Here is a 16,574-nt window from a genome sequence, read left to right as displayed (position 1 = left end):
TCAGAGCGCAGATATCCCAAAGGGGGAGGAGTCCGCTCCCTACTGGAAGAACCTCAACATCAGAACTGCTGTTTGCCTCATTTCTTGGGGCTTGAAACTCTCCTTATGATGTGTGTGTGTGTGGGGGGGGGGGAGTGATAGAAGACTGATGGAAGGACAACCTGAAGGAACTAAAGACCTTGATTTGCCAAAACCCCCTGAGGGGTGAAAGGAAGACAACTCAAAAGTTATCTTAGTGGACTTCCTGTCTGCTTTTTTAGACATAATAGTATATCATTGCCTGCTTTTTTTCCCTAGTCTTCACTAGAATATTTTTCAAGGCATCCTCCCCAAATGAAGGCTGCTATGAAAATATTTGCCCTAGAATGTGCGTCCACCTCCCAGCGTTTAAGCCAGGTGGAATGGCTGGCCACAGTGATTGCTTCTATAGGCCTTGCTGCAAAGATAACGGTATCATCTGCTACAAATTACAGAGCCTTATAAATTTTTAGACACACCTGTGCAAATATTTGTAGCCTAAGTCATCCTCTTGCAACATGTTTTACACACACAAAAGGCAGGCACAAGTGAAAAGCAAGCCAGCTGCATAACACCTGCTTGCCAAGGCAGCTGCCTTATGGCCTTTCTTTAGAGAGCCCTCGGAGCAGTTTTCCTCAGGGTTCTTGAAGAAACACTCTCCTTTTGGGGCTAGGGGCCATAAAACCAAGGAGGCAGCTGGAGAGGAAATTGTGAGCTCCTCTAAAATTTGTTTATCTGGTGAATAAAACTGTGGAGCTATCAGGGTTCCCTTCTTGCTTCACAGAAGGGTAGCCCAGTAGTTCTCCAGCTATGAGGCAGGACCCTAAAGGGCATGAGACTTGGAGGTCCTGATCCTTTCTCCTCCTCTTCCTCCACTTCCCAAAACATTTCTGTCCTGGAGAGGAAGAAAAAGGTAAGGAGGGTGCTTGAAGCCTCTACCTGAGGGGGGAGAAGAAGGATTTTCGCTTATAAAATATTACTATATATGATTATGTGAACGAAAATGCACATGCTAAACAAAATATTTTTGTTCATATATTATGACAAGTGGGAGGGGTGTGATGACTGAATGAAGATTTAAAGTGTCACAGGGGTAAAGTTTGAGAATATCTGGTGTAGCCCATTCAGAATTTGCCAATCTGGCGGGGGGTGGGGGGAGAACAATTGAAAGTGAGTTTCTCTCACTAGAAGTTTTGGTTGATGCAGAACAGAAGCACCACTTTCACTTAGTTCAGAAGAAAACTCACGTTGGGCATCCACATCAGACTTGGATGAAGAAAGCCCCAATGCTGTAGACTGGAGAACAAAATCCTCAGAATGAAATGTAATCCATGTCAAATATAATGGCATTTCCCCCAGATTCATGTGGATCTTCCCTCAAGAACAAGGAGCCAGCACTTTAATCACAATCCACGTACTAAGAGGAATGGATGGGAGATACTGCCTTTCTTTTACCAGACAGACTTTGAGCAGAGACAATCTTACTTCAAGTCCCCCAGAGGATGGGGCCCTATCTATGATGCAGTGGATTGGGCCTTTGCTTGTATGAAACGCTGCTTGGAGCCTTTTAGAATCATCTTGGGGAGCTCTCTTATGGACAGACTGGGAAAGATATTGCACCTCAAGAAGCTGCTTTGTCTGTACCAGTAAGCTTTTCATATCATGTCTACCCACAGCTTCCCTAAAAGCCCTTTGCTTGTGGTGGGAGGAATCACATATGTATTTATTAAATACTTCATCAACTGTGATTGAATTTCATTATATGATGATGAGGCACACTGAACATGAATGGACATGAAGGTGGCTATACTGATTCTCAGAAAAAAATCTATTAATGAACATGGCCCAAAATGGGGAAGGGGACTGCAACTCAGGCAGCTCAAAATGATGGATGCTACAGCTGAAGCCAAAATAGTGGTCATCATTGCCACTCGGCTGTGAGGCAGAAAAGGGGAGGGAAAAATCTAATACTAATGGAGGAAAGACTGGTGGAATGCAACATGGAACTTGCAAGTGGGACGCAGGCAAGGATCTCTTAGATAGCTGGATAGACCCAGGCGTAGAATGGGAAGAAACCTGTTCATGTCCCTCTCCCTAATGTGATCTAGCAGACTAAGAAGTGCGGTCAGTACCCTTTGAGACTTCCAGGATGTCCTCCTCCTCCAGCACCACTTCTTTCAAGTCCTCTTCAGGCACTGAAGCAGTTGCATGAGGGAAGGAATTGGATATGGCTACTGTCAACACCTGCTGAAGAGTCTTCAGCAGTGGAGGAGCTCTATCCAGAGCCTGTAGCTGCATCAGAGCACTTCAGACTGATACAATCTCTGAACATACCTCTGCACACACACACCTGCAATTCTTTCTCTTTTTAGTGGCCAACTTTAACTTCTTGCCCACCAGAGCCTTCAGTGAAATAAAGGAGAGAAAAAGGCAAAAAAGGTAAAATAAAATAAAAAAATCCCCTGCCAATAAGAGAATGCAAATAATAAATGAGAGAGGGAGAGAGAATTAAGCCAGGAGAAGACAATGAGAGCCAAAGAAAACAAGAGTGATAAAGAGCAATGCTTTGGGCAAAGGCAGGAAGAACTGGTCTCTAAAATGGCTGAGCAGGAAGGAGTCAACTAAGTTTTTATACCAGCTATTGCAAAATCTTTGTTCTTCCTTCCCGGGTGATGGTGGGAGAAACCCATGTTTTAAGGATCCCTCTCTCGTCAACCCAGAGAATGTTTAATCCCCAGTGACCTGTTTTATTTTTCTTTTAAGGTATTGCTTCTCTTAAAATTTTTACTGCATTTTGTCAAATCTTAGGATTGTCCCAAATTTGCTGAAATGTTCTTGGTTATCAGCATTTTCAAACCAATCATGTTAGCACATGCCACTTAAAGCATGATTGCAGTAAATGAGGACACTTCATCATATCTATGTTGTCTTGGGAAGATTGATACTGAACCCTAGGAAGGAGCCAGTAAAACAGGATAAAACTCAAAAGATGTTTTACCCCTCTCTTTCCTGCTTCAGAGCAGGAATGGCAAGTGAGGCAGACCAGATCCCATGCCTTGGAGGCATGAGGGTACCTCTGACTAGTGCCATCCAACTAAACACTCTCCTACTGGGCTTTCTAGGAAAAGACGGCTTAAAGGAGATGTTTGTTGTGGTTGTGCACCTCCAAGTCATTTTTTACTTATAAATAATAATAATAATAATAATAATAATAAAATTTTTATTTTTATACCGCCCTTCCATAGATCAGGGCGGTTGACAGCAAAATATCAAACAACATATACATCAGGGTTAAAAACAATTACACACAAACAGAATAAAACCCCCGTTAGCCAGTCCTCTTAGCCACAGAAGAGGAAGGGAGGCCCACTGGACTTTAATCGGGGAATGCAAGCTGAAATAGAAAGGTTTTTAGGTCCTTTCTAAATTGGGCCAGGGAGGTGGCCAAGCGGAGCTCTGTGGGCAGCGTGTTCCAAAGGGCCGGGGCGGCAATGGAAAATGTCTTCCTCGCGGTGGAGGTCAACCTAGCCCCTGGCACCTTAAGTAGTTGCTGCCCAGATATTCTGAGGGTGCGGGACGGAATTATGGCAACCCTATTATAGAGTTTTCTTGGCAAGTTTCTTCAGAGGAGATTTGCCTTTGCCACTGCCATCCTCTGAGGCTGAGAGTATGACTTGCCCAAGATAACCCAGTGAGTTTTTATGCTAGAGCATGGCAGATGTTAAGGAGCCCTGGTGGCGCAGTGGTTAAATGTCTGTACTGCAGCCACTCACTCAAAATCATATGGTTGCAAGTTCAATCCCAGCTAAGGGGGCTCAAGCATGACTCAGGCTTACATCCTTCCAAAGTCGCTAAAATGACTACCCAGATTGTTGGGGACAATTAGCTTACAGTTGTAAACTGCTTAAACACTGTTACTTCAGTATGAAGCTGTTTAAGCAGAACAACACTATTTGGAAAACAGATAAATTGGCTTGAATGAGAAGGGACTGGAGATTAACATTTTTGGCTTATAGGCCTGGCTAAATGCCACTGTTACTACGAGATGCCAGGTTTTACAAACCTATCCAATTAGATGAGATTAAAAAAGCAATAAATAAACTGAAACCAGCCAAATCACCTGGCCTAGATGGATTTTCAAGTGAACTTTACAAGCTCCTTTATAATCAGCTACTATCCCATCTCTTAAATTTGTTTGATTTCATACTGAATGGAGACTCTGTCGCCATGTCATGGCACAAAACCCAAATAATCCCAATTCCTAAAACAAAACAGGATAGCCCTGAAACTAAATCCTTCCACTCCAGAGCTCTCCTTAACCAGGATGCCAAATTATTTACTTCAGTTATGGCCACCAGGATAAATAAGTTTATCTTGGAGTACATCAATCCTGACTAGGTAGGCTTCATGCCAGGTAGGCGACTGGCAGACCCAAGTCATAGGATGTTAAACATTCTGCATTACACCAAATAATCTAAAAGGCCTCTGGCCCTTCTATCACTTGCTGCCTTAAAAGCCTTCGACCGAATGGAATGGCCATACCTTTTTGGTATATTAAAAGAAATGAATTTCAGCCACAGATTTATTGAAGCATTGCCCAACCTCTACGATAGCTCGGAGGCAATAATTTTAGTCAACGGGTATGACTAAACATGGGGAACTAGACAAGGGTGCCCACTGTTGCCTCTTTTATTTGCCTTAATGATTTAACCCCTAGCAAACCTCATCAGATCTGAAACCAGAATAACTGATCTCAATATTAAAGGCCAACACCATTAGACTGCCCTTTTTTGACCAAGCTAGAAACATCATTTCCCTCACTGAAAGAGGTACTTGAAGAGTTTGGCAAATTCTCAGGTTTCCAAATTCACTTTGATAAATCTACCATGAAGACCCTGAGTACACCCCACCAACAGCAGAAACATTGGCAATCCCTCATGAACTTACATACTCATCCATTAGGTTTTACCTATCTAGGAATAATCATAACTAAGGGCACTCACCAATTTATACCCAGGAATTGCAATCCATTTACCAAGTGGATGTCACAAAAACTGAAAGTATGGAAAACACTCAAACTTTCCAATCTGGACAGAATTGCTTTAGTCAAAATGTTATTTCTCTATTGCCTGTTTTTCTTCTTCCAAAATATTCCATTGACCCCCTCCGCTTCCAGATTTACAAAATGGCAGTCAGCAATTAACCTATTTATTTTAAATAAAAAAAGACCTAGGTTCTCCAAACACGTCAGACACACTGCCTCCATCTATGGTGGACTGGCGGTCCCAGATATTGAAGTTTACTTTCATGCCTTCCAATTAAGCCAAATTGTACAATTGAACAAGGATAATGATTCCACGAAATGGGTTAACCATCCTGCTAACAAAAATGGTCTCCCAATGAGCTGCTAGAGAGGGTGCAATGACAGTAACTCCTATATCCATATGTGGGTTGAATGCCCCAAGATGCAGGTGTTTTGGCGCCTAATTCTATGCCAGATCTCATGTATTACATGCCAAACCCTGTACTTTTGTCCAGCCCTGATTTTACTCAGTATTTATGATAGAAAACTGATTGCTTTTTTATCACAGCTGCAAGACCTGAGGTGGCTAAATGTTGGAAACATGGGGATCTGTCAATTGAAGGTTGGTGGGAAAAGGTATGGAAGTTGTGGTTAAAAGAAAAACTTTCCACTACAATGAGACTTTGTAATGGACGCTCAAAGCAGGACACTTTTTTATGAGGATTGGAGGCTCTTTATTGAATTTTTAAATGAACCTTCACACCACCCCCAACCTCTGGACTCTCACAACAACCTCTGGAAGGACACTCTACAACTCAACACAAAGACTGAACTGACTCGAGATGAATTATATCCATGAAATCCTGCAAACTAACGAAAATTGAGTAACATCACATCCTGTAGTTATTGTTCTACTTGTTGTTATGATTCACTGTAATGTTTGACTACCTTATAAAGACTTGAAAATAATTTTAAAAGGGGGGGGGGAGATATCACAATACTTACTCATAGTTTTCAACAGAAATGTAGACACCATTTTTCTCTCGTGCTGCGGTAAGATCTCTTTTTAAGCGTTCAATCTCTTCTGTATACTCCTGTTAAAATATCAACAGCCTTGGAATGTAACTGATACATTTGCAAACACCACAATCCAATAATGTGAACTATAAATAACTGAAATGAGCTACCGGCTGCAATGCAGCAGGCAAGATTTAATTTGTGTTTAATTTAAGTATACTCAACCTTGATGAGTGCCCGTTTTGTGAGCTTCTGATTCACTTCAGGCTTATTCATGATATTCTTTGCTCTATGAGCATAATCAAGAGTACTCAGAGTTTCCTGTTGCACAAGAGAAGGGAAAGTGAGCAGGGTGTTTTTTTTACTGTTTCTGCACTTCTATACAAATATGCAACTGTGCCCATTAAAAAGAATCCACCACCAATATTTATTTCAGAAAGGAGGGTCTGCATTTCCATACTAAGAACCCAATCTGTAGTGCACTAAGCTAACCTTAGTGTACCCCACTCTCACCAACATCCAGGACTACAACCTAACTTAACTGATAACACTGAAATTCTCCTGGCAGTAGTGGTGCAGTCACATCACTGCTGGGCAAAAGGCAGCAGCTATGCAGAGAGGAGATACTGAGTATGAAGGAGAGACAAAGCTGGCAGCAGCAGCCACAGAAAGCAACTCTGAGCTGCCTACTTCTAAGTGCCTGACTTTAGGGGTTGGGAGGGGTCCTCAGAAATGAGGTATTTGAGGAGGGATGGCTTGGACAACTGCCTATATCACAGAAAAGGTGATTGCTTTGACCATACCTCCCATAGTGCCTTGGATCCAAGGCCAAATCTGAATCTGCTGCTCAATTAAAGTAAGGATTATCTGGTAAGGAAAAATTTTTAAATGATCTAACGACCTCATTAACAACTGCAGTCCTCCCAGCATTCCACTTCTATTTACTACCACTACAAGCCTTCAGCCAATCTTACACAACATTGGCTGAAGGTTTCTAGCATGCATCCCACTATCTCCTGCAATAATTAACAGTCAGCCTCCAACCTTGAAGAAATGGTCATAAGGCCCTCTAGTTGCTAGAATAAATGTAACTTTGAAGCTGAGTGCCTCTGAATTAATCAGCTGTTTGAAAATAGGCATCTTACCTCAAGATTGATTGATGCCGGGGAAACTGTTGCAATGATGCATGTTTTTGTGCGTCCTCCCAGCGAGTCCTGAAGAATTCTAGTGAGCTTAGATTCTCTGTAAGGAATATGCGGAGCTCTTTCTACAAGTGCAGTAATGACTCTTCCCAGAGTCAAAAGGGACTGGTTGATATTTCCAGCTTCACGAGCTCTTTTGTCAACGGCTCCAGAACGACCAATATTTTCACTTCCTGCCAGATCAACCTATGTACAAAGAATGCTATTACCTCAGTAATCTACTATAATCACTGACGATTGTGATACTGATATCTAAAAATCAAAGCCTGAATACAATAAAAGAGCCCCTAAGCATATGCTGTGGTATTTTCCTTTTCTACGTAGTAAGTGCAATCCCTTTTCCCTCAGTAAAGAACAGGGTTCATAGCAAGGTATATAATATAGAAAGACAGTCCTCCAAATGTTATTTGACTGCAAATTCAACTCCTATCATCTCTTAAGACGGCTTGTACTGATGAGAACTGCAGCTCAGTATCTTAGTGAATGCATAGTGCCAGTCCAGGCTTACAAAATCAACATTATAACTCTGAATCCCTGCGCATCTTTCTTTGAGAGACCTATGGAGAAGGTGGGGTAGGAAATCATGTCACACGCAGTCCTTAAGGAATCCAGTGCAGTCCTTGAGACCCCCACCCCACCCCAAAGACCCCAGCACTCACCCAAGAAAACATTTTGGTAACCTCCCAGGCTTTTCAGCTGGAAAAAAAACCTTGTCAAAATGCTTTAAAAGGTCTTGATATACTGTTGAGAGGATCCTACCTTACAACAGTCATACCTCCCTTGCAAAGGGATGATACAATATTACTTCAAGTCACCTAAAATCATGACTGCAACAACATGATACCATCCTCTAGAACAGGCTGAAATAATGCCATGAAGCCTGCTCAATTCTGGAGCGTATGCATTCCAAAGTAACACATTTTAACTGAGAACTGAGCAAAAACTTCATCAAAGCTGTGGCAGGTGAGGAACAAAAAAGCTGAGCAATAAGACCAAAGCCATACACTGAAATCTGTGACAGATAGTTTTAGTGGAGAGTTTAAGAAACAGCAAATTGTGTCAGTATTCTTAATCTTAAAAGGACCACCTCACAGTTATGGAACACTGAGACTCAATTTTGCACAGGATTGCTTGAGAGCACATCCTCACCTTTGCCACCACTAAGAAATTACTATGTATTTTATGGAGCTATTCAGTAACTATGCATTTAATTGTAGTTAAACAAAAATAACAGAGTTACTGTGAAAAACAAAATGTTACTGTCACCACCATGCTGGAAATTATTACCACAACAGCAGCAGCAACTACAAGACAACTCCTGTCTGTGAAATACCGGAGGTGAAGAGACAGTAGCAAGATAACCTCAAGGATTTGTGGCAGCTGTGGGAAAACCCTATAATAGAAGTACTTTTCCCTCAAAATAGTAATGAGCAACGGTAGCCTGTATTTTCTTATCACACTTAAAAATAAGGAGAAGGGCAATCAATACCACTCTCCCTCAGCCTACTAATCAGATCTGAAGTGTTCCAGGAAGAAGAAACTTTTGTCAATGGCACTTGAAGCAGGAACACAGATTTCCTCCCTCCCAAATCCAGTTTTTTCTGGGAGTTTAATTTAGCTGCTGTAATACAATATATGTCCCTTTACAAGCTAATCCCAGGGCCATTTAGAAATGAGGTTTCATCTAACATGTTTTTAGTGTTTTAATCAACACTTTGTATACAATCCTATACTGCCTTTTGTTACTCCTATACGTAATCTTCATTTGTGTGACCTTATGTACTGATACTCACCAAGTTTAGCTTCCCAATTTTAACAAGCTCTTCTCCATCTGTTGTTGTTTCTTTCATGTGTAATGTGACAGAGAACACTGAATGAGATCGACTGCAAAATAAGTTAGCAACTTTAGATAAATACTAGTGAATATTTAAAAACATAACTGATTAACATTCATTTTCATCAAGCCAATACATAGTAATGATTAAATTGGCCAATTTTGGGGGTGAGAAAACTCCTGTTTTCAGTTCCTTAACCGAGCAAGGAAAATCAGTTGAAATTCTTAAGGCTACATTGTTAGTTTCTAACAGAAGACATGCTGAACACTCGTATAAGGTGCAATATTCTTAGAAGCCAATACAGGTTGAGTATACTTTATCTAGAATTCTGAAATCCTGCAGTGAGCCCTTCCTATATGCAGGGGTTTGGTTCCAAGGCCCGCCATGGATGGGGAAAATATGGAAGCACAAGCCCATATACATCAATGGGTTGGGACATACGCACATCCACATTCATGCAGCTGAGTTCACATGCCACCATTAACTAATATGGGGTTGGGCAATCCACAAGAGTACCAATGCGTGGGTGGCTTCCCTGCTGATACAGGGAAATCTGAAATTTTTTGAGCTGCAACACAAGTACCATAGTACATACTTGTACTGTATTTGCGAGGCTGGAGAGCAGTGTGGCTGGGAGAGATGCAAGGATGTGTAAAATGATGGGAATCCACACCTCCCATAATTTCATAGATCCTCAGTCTCTCTCTCTCTCTCAATCTCTCTCTCTCTCTCTCTCTCTCTCTCTCTGCAAATACAGGAATTCCAAACTCCAAAAATAAAATAAAGTAATATTAAATTAAAAAATCCTGAATATGGAACACCTGGTCTCAAGCATTTTGAATAAGAGTACTCAACCTGTAATTCAGATAAGTACACAGGGAGGGTCTTGGCCAATGGTGATGCTGTTGCTGATGGGAATTGTAATTCAAAACATCTGAAAAGAACTGGTTTGGGGAAGGCTGGTATATACAGTCCACCCACGCCATCCGTGGGGTTTGCCATCCGCAGACTTGAGCTCACACGAAAGGCAAGCCCGGCTGGACAAAATGGTGCATGTCACCATTAAAATCAACAGGACTTGAGGTCCCCATGTTTTTTTCTATAGGGGGGGGGGAGTGTCCTGAAAAGATCCCCTGTGTATAACAAGGTCCCACTGTAATTTACAAATATACTGATATCTCCCCTTCTTTAAGGTTTACTTGTTAAGATTTTTCCTTGTCATAATCAACAACAACATTAAGCAAGTAAGTTGCATCTTATTAAGAACAAAAAACAGTTCTTACCTAGAGTACTGGTTCATGTAAGTAGCTGCAGTAGTTCTTTTTGCTGCTCCCCTTTCCAAGATTTGATAGACTTCATCCTTGTTATGTACGGTTATTTCTTCCAAACCCTTGATTATTACACCTCTCTATAAAAACAAAATGCAAAGTTATGTATTCCATTCAGTATCCATAGTCCATAAAGGAGAAACAGTTATCATTACTTTTTTACCTTATTACGTGGATCATCAAACATTTGCAGCTTTTCCCCAACATCTGATGATGGATTCAAAAGATCAAAGAGTTCTTCATTGTATATTTCCAACAAAGATACTTTAACAGAAAATTCTGTACCATTTTCTGCAAGCTTTTCAAATATTTGATGAAGCGTACGTGGAATAACACCAGCAAGTGGATCCTACAATAAGAATGCAGAAAAACAAGCTCTTTAGCATCTAGAAATTTAACTTTAGAATGTTAACAAGACATGTATGTACAACAACCTTTAAGATATTAAAATCAATGATAAAAGCCACTTCATGTTGTTTTATGTTAGATACACTGAGATTTAGACTGGTTTTCTAGAGAATAAACTCTACTAGACTGCCTCTAAAGAATACATATAAGGAGATTCTCTTTTGCGTAAAGCAACCTTCTGTAAGCTGCTTCCACCATCCCAGCCAACATAATCTTTGGACACTTTTGTCCAGCATGCCTGCAGGGATAAGAATGAGGAATAATGGTGTACAGTCATTAAAACATAAAACATATTTTACCTCTTCCCATGTATACTCTTCATTAGGTGATCTCTCTCCTTCCATAGTGAAGGTCTTTCCAGTACCAGTTTGACCATAACTGTGCAAAGGAATTTATAATGTTAGGTTAAAGAATATATTTTGCATGTAAAAGAAGAAATAAAAATATAATACTCACGCAAATACAGTACAGTTATAGCCCATAAGTACTTCATCCAAGATGGGACAGACAACACTGCGATACAGATCAATTTGTTTTGCTTGAGCTCCAAAAACCTATTGTGTTAGATACAAGACATTATTACCACACTGTGAAGGAGGTGTGAAACAGGAACTCAGACTTAATTGCCACATGAGTGCTTCCAGATCATTAGACTATTCTGACTAACTAGAGACCCCTATCTCCCAGTCTGTAGGTTTGTCACATCCAGCCATGTTAATATCCTAGAACTGGAAGAGGCCACAAGGGCCATCCAGTCCAACCCCCTGCCATGCAGGAATACACCATCAAAGCACTCCCAACAGAGGGCTATCCAGCCTCTGTTTAAAAGCCTCCAAAGGAGGAGACTCCACTGTACTCTGAGGCAGCATATTCCACTATTGAACAGCTATGACTGTCAGGAAATTCTTCCTAAGCTGAGACTAAATACTTGAATAATTTATAGACTTGGTTCATATTAGATTCTTTTTGAATCACCCTGTACTTATGCAGAAAAACTTCCCTTAATATATATGAAGAACAGGATGAAGAATATATATAATATATATGAAGAACAGGATGATGTACATGCCAAAAAATCCAAGATATGAGCACAGCCAACTTCATACTAGCAGAATTTTGCAAAGGGACATTTCTATTTAAGTATCTCAAGCCCGAAACAGACAGACAGGAAAGAGTGGCTTCCGGCTGCTTTGGGGACAGGGTGTTTATACAATGCACACCCCAAAAGCAGCTGGAAGCTGCACAGAAAGCACCCCAACCCAGAAAAGCCGGCACAAAAAGAAGTGGTGAAAAGTAGCTCCTGCTAATGGCTGGGCTCAGGACTACGGTGGCAGCCCACTTCAGAAGCGGTCCTGTGTGGTCACCACAGTCTCAGAGTGACCTGTCTGCTTCGGGCCTCAGTTTCAGAAACTGGAAGGAAGTTTTAAAATTAAAATAGGAAAAACCAGCTATGGCTTTACTACCAGAACCCAAAACTCTATGATGGTGTTGGCGGAACATCTGAGGCTTTGCAGCAAGTTAGAGACTAGTCTAGTTATATGTGTTCTGATGGATAAGCAATTCCAAAGCACATTCCATTTTGTTATTTTTTGCAGTGAAGTTATGGGCCCTTAGCAGAAGGGCTTAGAAAATTCATCAGGTAGGTAAACAAATGAGGATCTGTTGGGCTGTCTAACCTTAGTGGTGGTAGCTCATCATTTTTAGGAGGAACATTTGTAAAGGAGCTAGCATGGTACAGTGGTTTCGATATTAGACTATGAATCAGGAGACCAGGGTTTAGTTCTCGGCTTGGCCATGGAAACCCACTGGTTGACCTTGAGCAAGTCACACTCATTTAGTTTCAGAGGAAGACAATGGCAAGCCTGCTCTGAACAAACCTTGCCAAGAAAACTCCATGACAGGTTCACCATAAGTCAGAAATGACTTGAAGGCACAGAAGATTACTTGTAAAAAAGAGAACTTCCAGTGGGAAAGTCACCTCCTCCCCAAGATATTTAATAGTAGCTTACAGACCTGAGGTGTGTATATGTAACATCAAACCTAGTTTGCCATTCTACCTAAACCTACTGTTTTTCAGCTCCAATAGCAAGACATTTTGGCAACAAATCTTCAAAGTCTCAGGTAGATGTCTTTTCCAGGACCTGCTACCTGACCATTTAAAATGGAGATGCCAGGGTTTGAATTCAGAATCTTGCTTAAGCAAAGCATTTCTTCTACTGCTGAGATATTATACTTCTCCTAAACTATCAGAATTGATAAGGTGACTATGGTCCAAAACACACTGTAGAAATAATCCATAATTTGAGACCGCTTTAACTGCCCTGGCTCAGTGCTAGGGAATCCTGGGAATTGTAGTTTATTGGGGCACCAGAGCTCGCTGACAGAGAATGCCAAATGTCTCACAAAACTACAGATCCCACAATTCCCTAGCATTCAGCCAGAGCATTTAAAGTGGTCTCAAACTGGATTATTTCTGCAGTGTATTTTGGACCGAAGACGTGTTAAAAAACTAGTAGCAATACTTACCATGTCAAACGTGTATGTCTTCCTTGATGTTTTATCAGTCACACCTCCAGTGCGAACAGTAATTTCTTTCCTTGCATGTTCACAATCTATTACAGAATAGGAATTTGCTTTCCGTTCAGATGCATTGAAAGGCCTTAAGAAACAGAGAACACAAGAATCACAACATATATTAGTCTAATTTTGACTGAGCATGAGACAAGTATGTTGGACACCTTTGCTTTTGTAATGCCAGGCTCAACTGGCATTCACCATAATGCTGTTGTCTCCCTTTAGCAACATACTGAGAATAGCATTCCTATAAATGAAATTGCAGGAGACTGCATAGAACAAGCAATTTCCCAAGACAGCCTTTCCTGAACACCCTGACGGTGGATTTCTCCAAAAGTGAGGCAGAATTAGACTTTCCTGCTAATGGTGACGGTAAGTCTTCCCTTATGGCTGCTATGCCCATGGCTCTTTTCCTTCTGCTGCTCTGCCACCGATCTTAGTGTAGTGCATTGTTAGCATTCCAGCATATGTTATTTGTATTACAGAGAATTGGCAGTTCCTTGACACTGGCAGTTTTCTAAGTCCACCTCCCCAGAACACCCCAACTTCAACTCTTCCAAGCATTGCAGAAACAGACTATTTGGAGAAAGCGCCTTCTCTCCCACCAGCAACTTTCATTGTCTTCCATAATCCTGAGTCATTCATCCAAAAATACAATGACTAGCTTATAGGTGTTTGCATAGTACATCACCATGATTCCAGGCAAAATCTTGAATTTAAGTGCCCTCAACAATATGGGTTATTATTTTAAAGAAAATTGTGAACTTGAGCACATAATTGCATAAAGTTTTACACTGCCTACTACTTCAATTGAGGTCCAATTTAGCATACTTAATAGGGCTAAGATGTATAACATACTCCAAATTCCACTACCTGCTGCTTACTGTACGGACCAGAAGGTGCTTGTTACACATACATGAGGCATCTTCCCTCTGAACCCCCTCAAGGATGGGACCCAAGTCTAAACATTAAATTAATTTGTTTTGAATAATCTTTATGCACATAGCCTGAAGATAATTTTATACACAATATTTTTAACAATTTTGTGCATGAAGCAAAGTTTGTGCACACTGAACTACCAGAAAGCAAAGGTGCCACAATCTCAGCTACCCGTGTGGACAAGTTTGGATTTTGAAGTACTGGTATTTTAAAATTCCAGATAAGGAATACTCAACTTGTAATGGATTCAGCAACTGTCTGTTTACTGTCACTAGCCAAACTTCAATATGCTTCCTTGTGGTCTCTTCCAACTCCACAATTCTATGATTTCTACCACCAATCCTCTAACATAATAGAAAATTTGGAAGCATTCTGAGTAGTGAAGACTATTTACAGTGAGGACTAGTTACCTCTGATATCTTAGTATCATACATTTCATACATGGAAACAAGAACTGCAAAATGAAAATTGTATACTGTACTGTTTCATGCACAATGCAGAAGTGATCCATGAACAGATTCCTTTACAGAACATGGAGCTGTTTTCTCAGACCATCTCTTTCAAATGCATTTACAAATAGCCAGAAAAGAATGACTCTCTCTTCACTCCTTTAAGCTTGTCCACAAAAGCTGGAGTTTTTTTTTATTGTGATCAATGCTTACAGTACTTGAGAGCTTTAGAAGAGTAGGAAAAGAAATAATGAAAAAGTAGGTACTACAAAAGAAAGATGGATTCATTTGGCTTTATTTTAAGCAGAAGAAGAAAGACTAGAAACATAATCTATAGTTATCACTACACCAAACCATCAATAGTAAGAATTATTAACCTTAACGGTTTAAGAATGAGGAGGGGCCAGCCTGCTAAAGATACCCTCCCCATACCATCTTAAGTAAGGACAGAAACAACTAAATGCAGGCATCTTTCTAACATCTCCAATGTTTCTCCTGTTTGGTGTGTAACATCTTGCCTGAAGGAGAAGCCAGTGGAGCTTCAAAAGTTGGCAACAAGTATACTGTGCATTTCGGTTGGCCAATAAAGTTATCACTGTTTGGTGGATTTTTGTTTTAACCATAATGGGTTGTTTACAGCACAAACCTGTATTTAGTTGAAATCCAACTATGCAGAGATCCTATGCCTAAATCAATTTGATTAGGATTTCAGCTTTAAATGATAATCAGCTTTTCCCATACAGACATCTAGATTACAACTTCCTTCCTTGGAGTGGGATGGCTTGCTTTTATGTCTCCTTTCAGGTATTTGCTACCCACTTAAAAACACAGATGCACAATAACAATGGGTTGCCATTGAAACAAACATCTAGGGCTATTACTGGCCATCAACAGTATCTTGTCAAAGGGTGGTGGTTAGTGTGTTGGCTGTTGGCTCTGGAGACCAGGGTTCGAGTCCCAGCTCAGCCATGGAAACTTACTGGGTGACTTAACACTATCTGGGCAAGTCACACTCTCTCAGCCTCAGAGGATGGCAATGGCAAACCCCCTCTGAGGAAACTTGCCAAGAAAACCCCATGACAGGTTCACCTTAGGGCCATCATAAGCTGGAAATGACTTCCATCTTTAACAACAATATAGTTGTATAGAGATCTTGTAGAACCTTCGGGTCTCACTGAAAGGAAGATGTTGGCAGCAGGAGCTTTCCTAAACCCAAGTCTACTTCCTCAGATGCATTTAGATATTATAACAACAACAACAACAACAACAACAACAACGTGAAGAGAGAGATCTTGAAGCACCTTTGAGACTCACTGGAAGAAAGAAGGCGGCAGCAGGAACTTTCCTAGATTCCCTGCAGATCCTGACTATTATAATTACTATCAAGTTGGCAGCATGAGCTTTCCTAGACCCAACTCTCCTTCCTCAGATGCATTTTGATATATTGTTGTTGTTATTATTATTATTAGAGAGAGATCTTGCAGCACCTTTGAGACTCACTAAAAGGAAGAAGGTGGCAGCAGGAGCTAATCATAATAATAATGACAATAGACCTAAGTCTACTTCCTCAGATGCACTTGGAGTGGGAAGCCAGGGATAGATAGATAGATAGATAGATAGATAGATATAGATAGATAGATAGATAGATATGTAATTAAATCTCCCCGCCTCCGCGCAGACTCAGGGCTGGCCTCTCACCTGCATCTGACCACCACCTGGATGTTCTTGCCCTTCTCCTCTTTCTTGCCGCCGCCGCCGCCGCCGCCGCCCAGAGAAGTCAT

At 40.9% G+C, this 16,574-nt stretch overlaps 1 protein-coding gene across 1 annotated transcript in view; it reads right to left on the bottom strand.

Moving 5' to 3' along the window:
* Positions 1-16,574, bottom strand: part of LOC149318671 (kinesin-like protein KIF11) — a 31,958-nt gene extending 15,384 nt beyond the window's left edge. The window contains exons 1-10 of the mRNA XM_089508347.1: positions 16,492-16,574; positions 13,358-13,490; positions 11,288-11,385; positions 11,131-11,209; positions 10,587-10,772; positions 10,379-10,503; positions 9,054-9,144; positions 7,204-7,446; positions 6,284-6,379; positions 6,047-6,135 (exon numbers count right to left, since the gene is read on the bottom strand). Coding sequence (XP_089364473.1) covers positions 6,047-6,135; positions 6,284-6,379; positions 7,204-7,446; positions 9,054-9,144; positions 10,379-10,503; positions 10,587-10,772; positions 11,131-11,209; positions 11,288-11,385; positions 13,358-13,490; positions 16,492-16,574 — 1,223 coding nt within the window. The remainder of the gene's footprint in view (positions 1-6,046; positions 6,136-6,283; positions 6,380-7,203; positions 7,447-9,053; positions 9,145-10,378; positions 10,504-10,586; positions 10,773-11,130; positions 11,210-11,287; positions 11,386-13,357; positions 13,491-16,491) is intronic.

Source organism: Sceloporus occidentalis, unplaced genomic scaffold (genome assembly GCF_023333645.1).
Source record: "Sceloporus occidentalis isolate IW3139 unplaced genomic scaffold, rSceOcc1.0.p SCAF_2, whole genome shotgun sequence".
NCBI classification, from domain to species: domain Eukaryota; kingdom Metazoa; phylum Chordata; class Lepidosauria; order Squamata; family Phrynosomatidae; genus Sceloporus; species Sceloporus occidentalis.
Note: the sequence above shows the minus strand (reverse complement) of the source record. Positions and strands in the feature narration are given on the sequence as shown.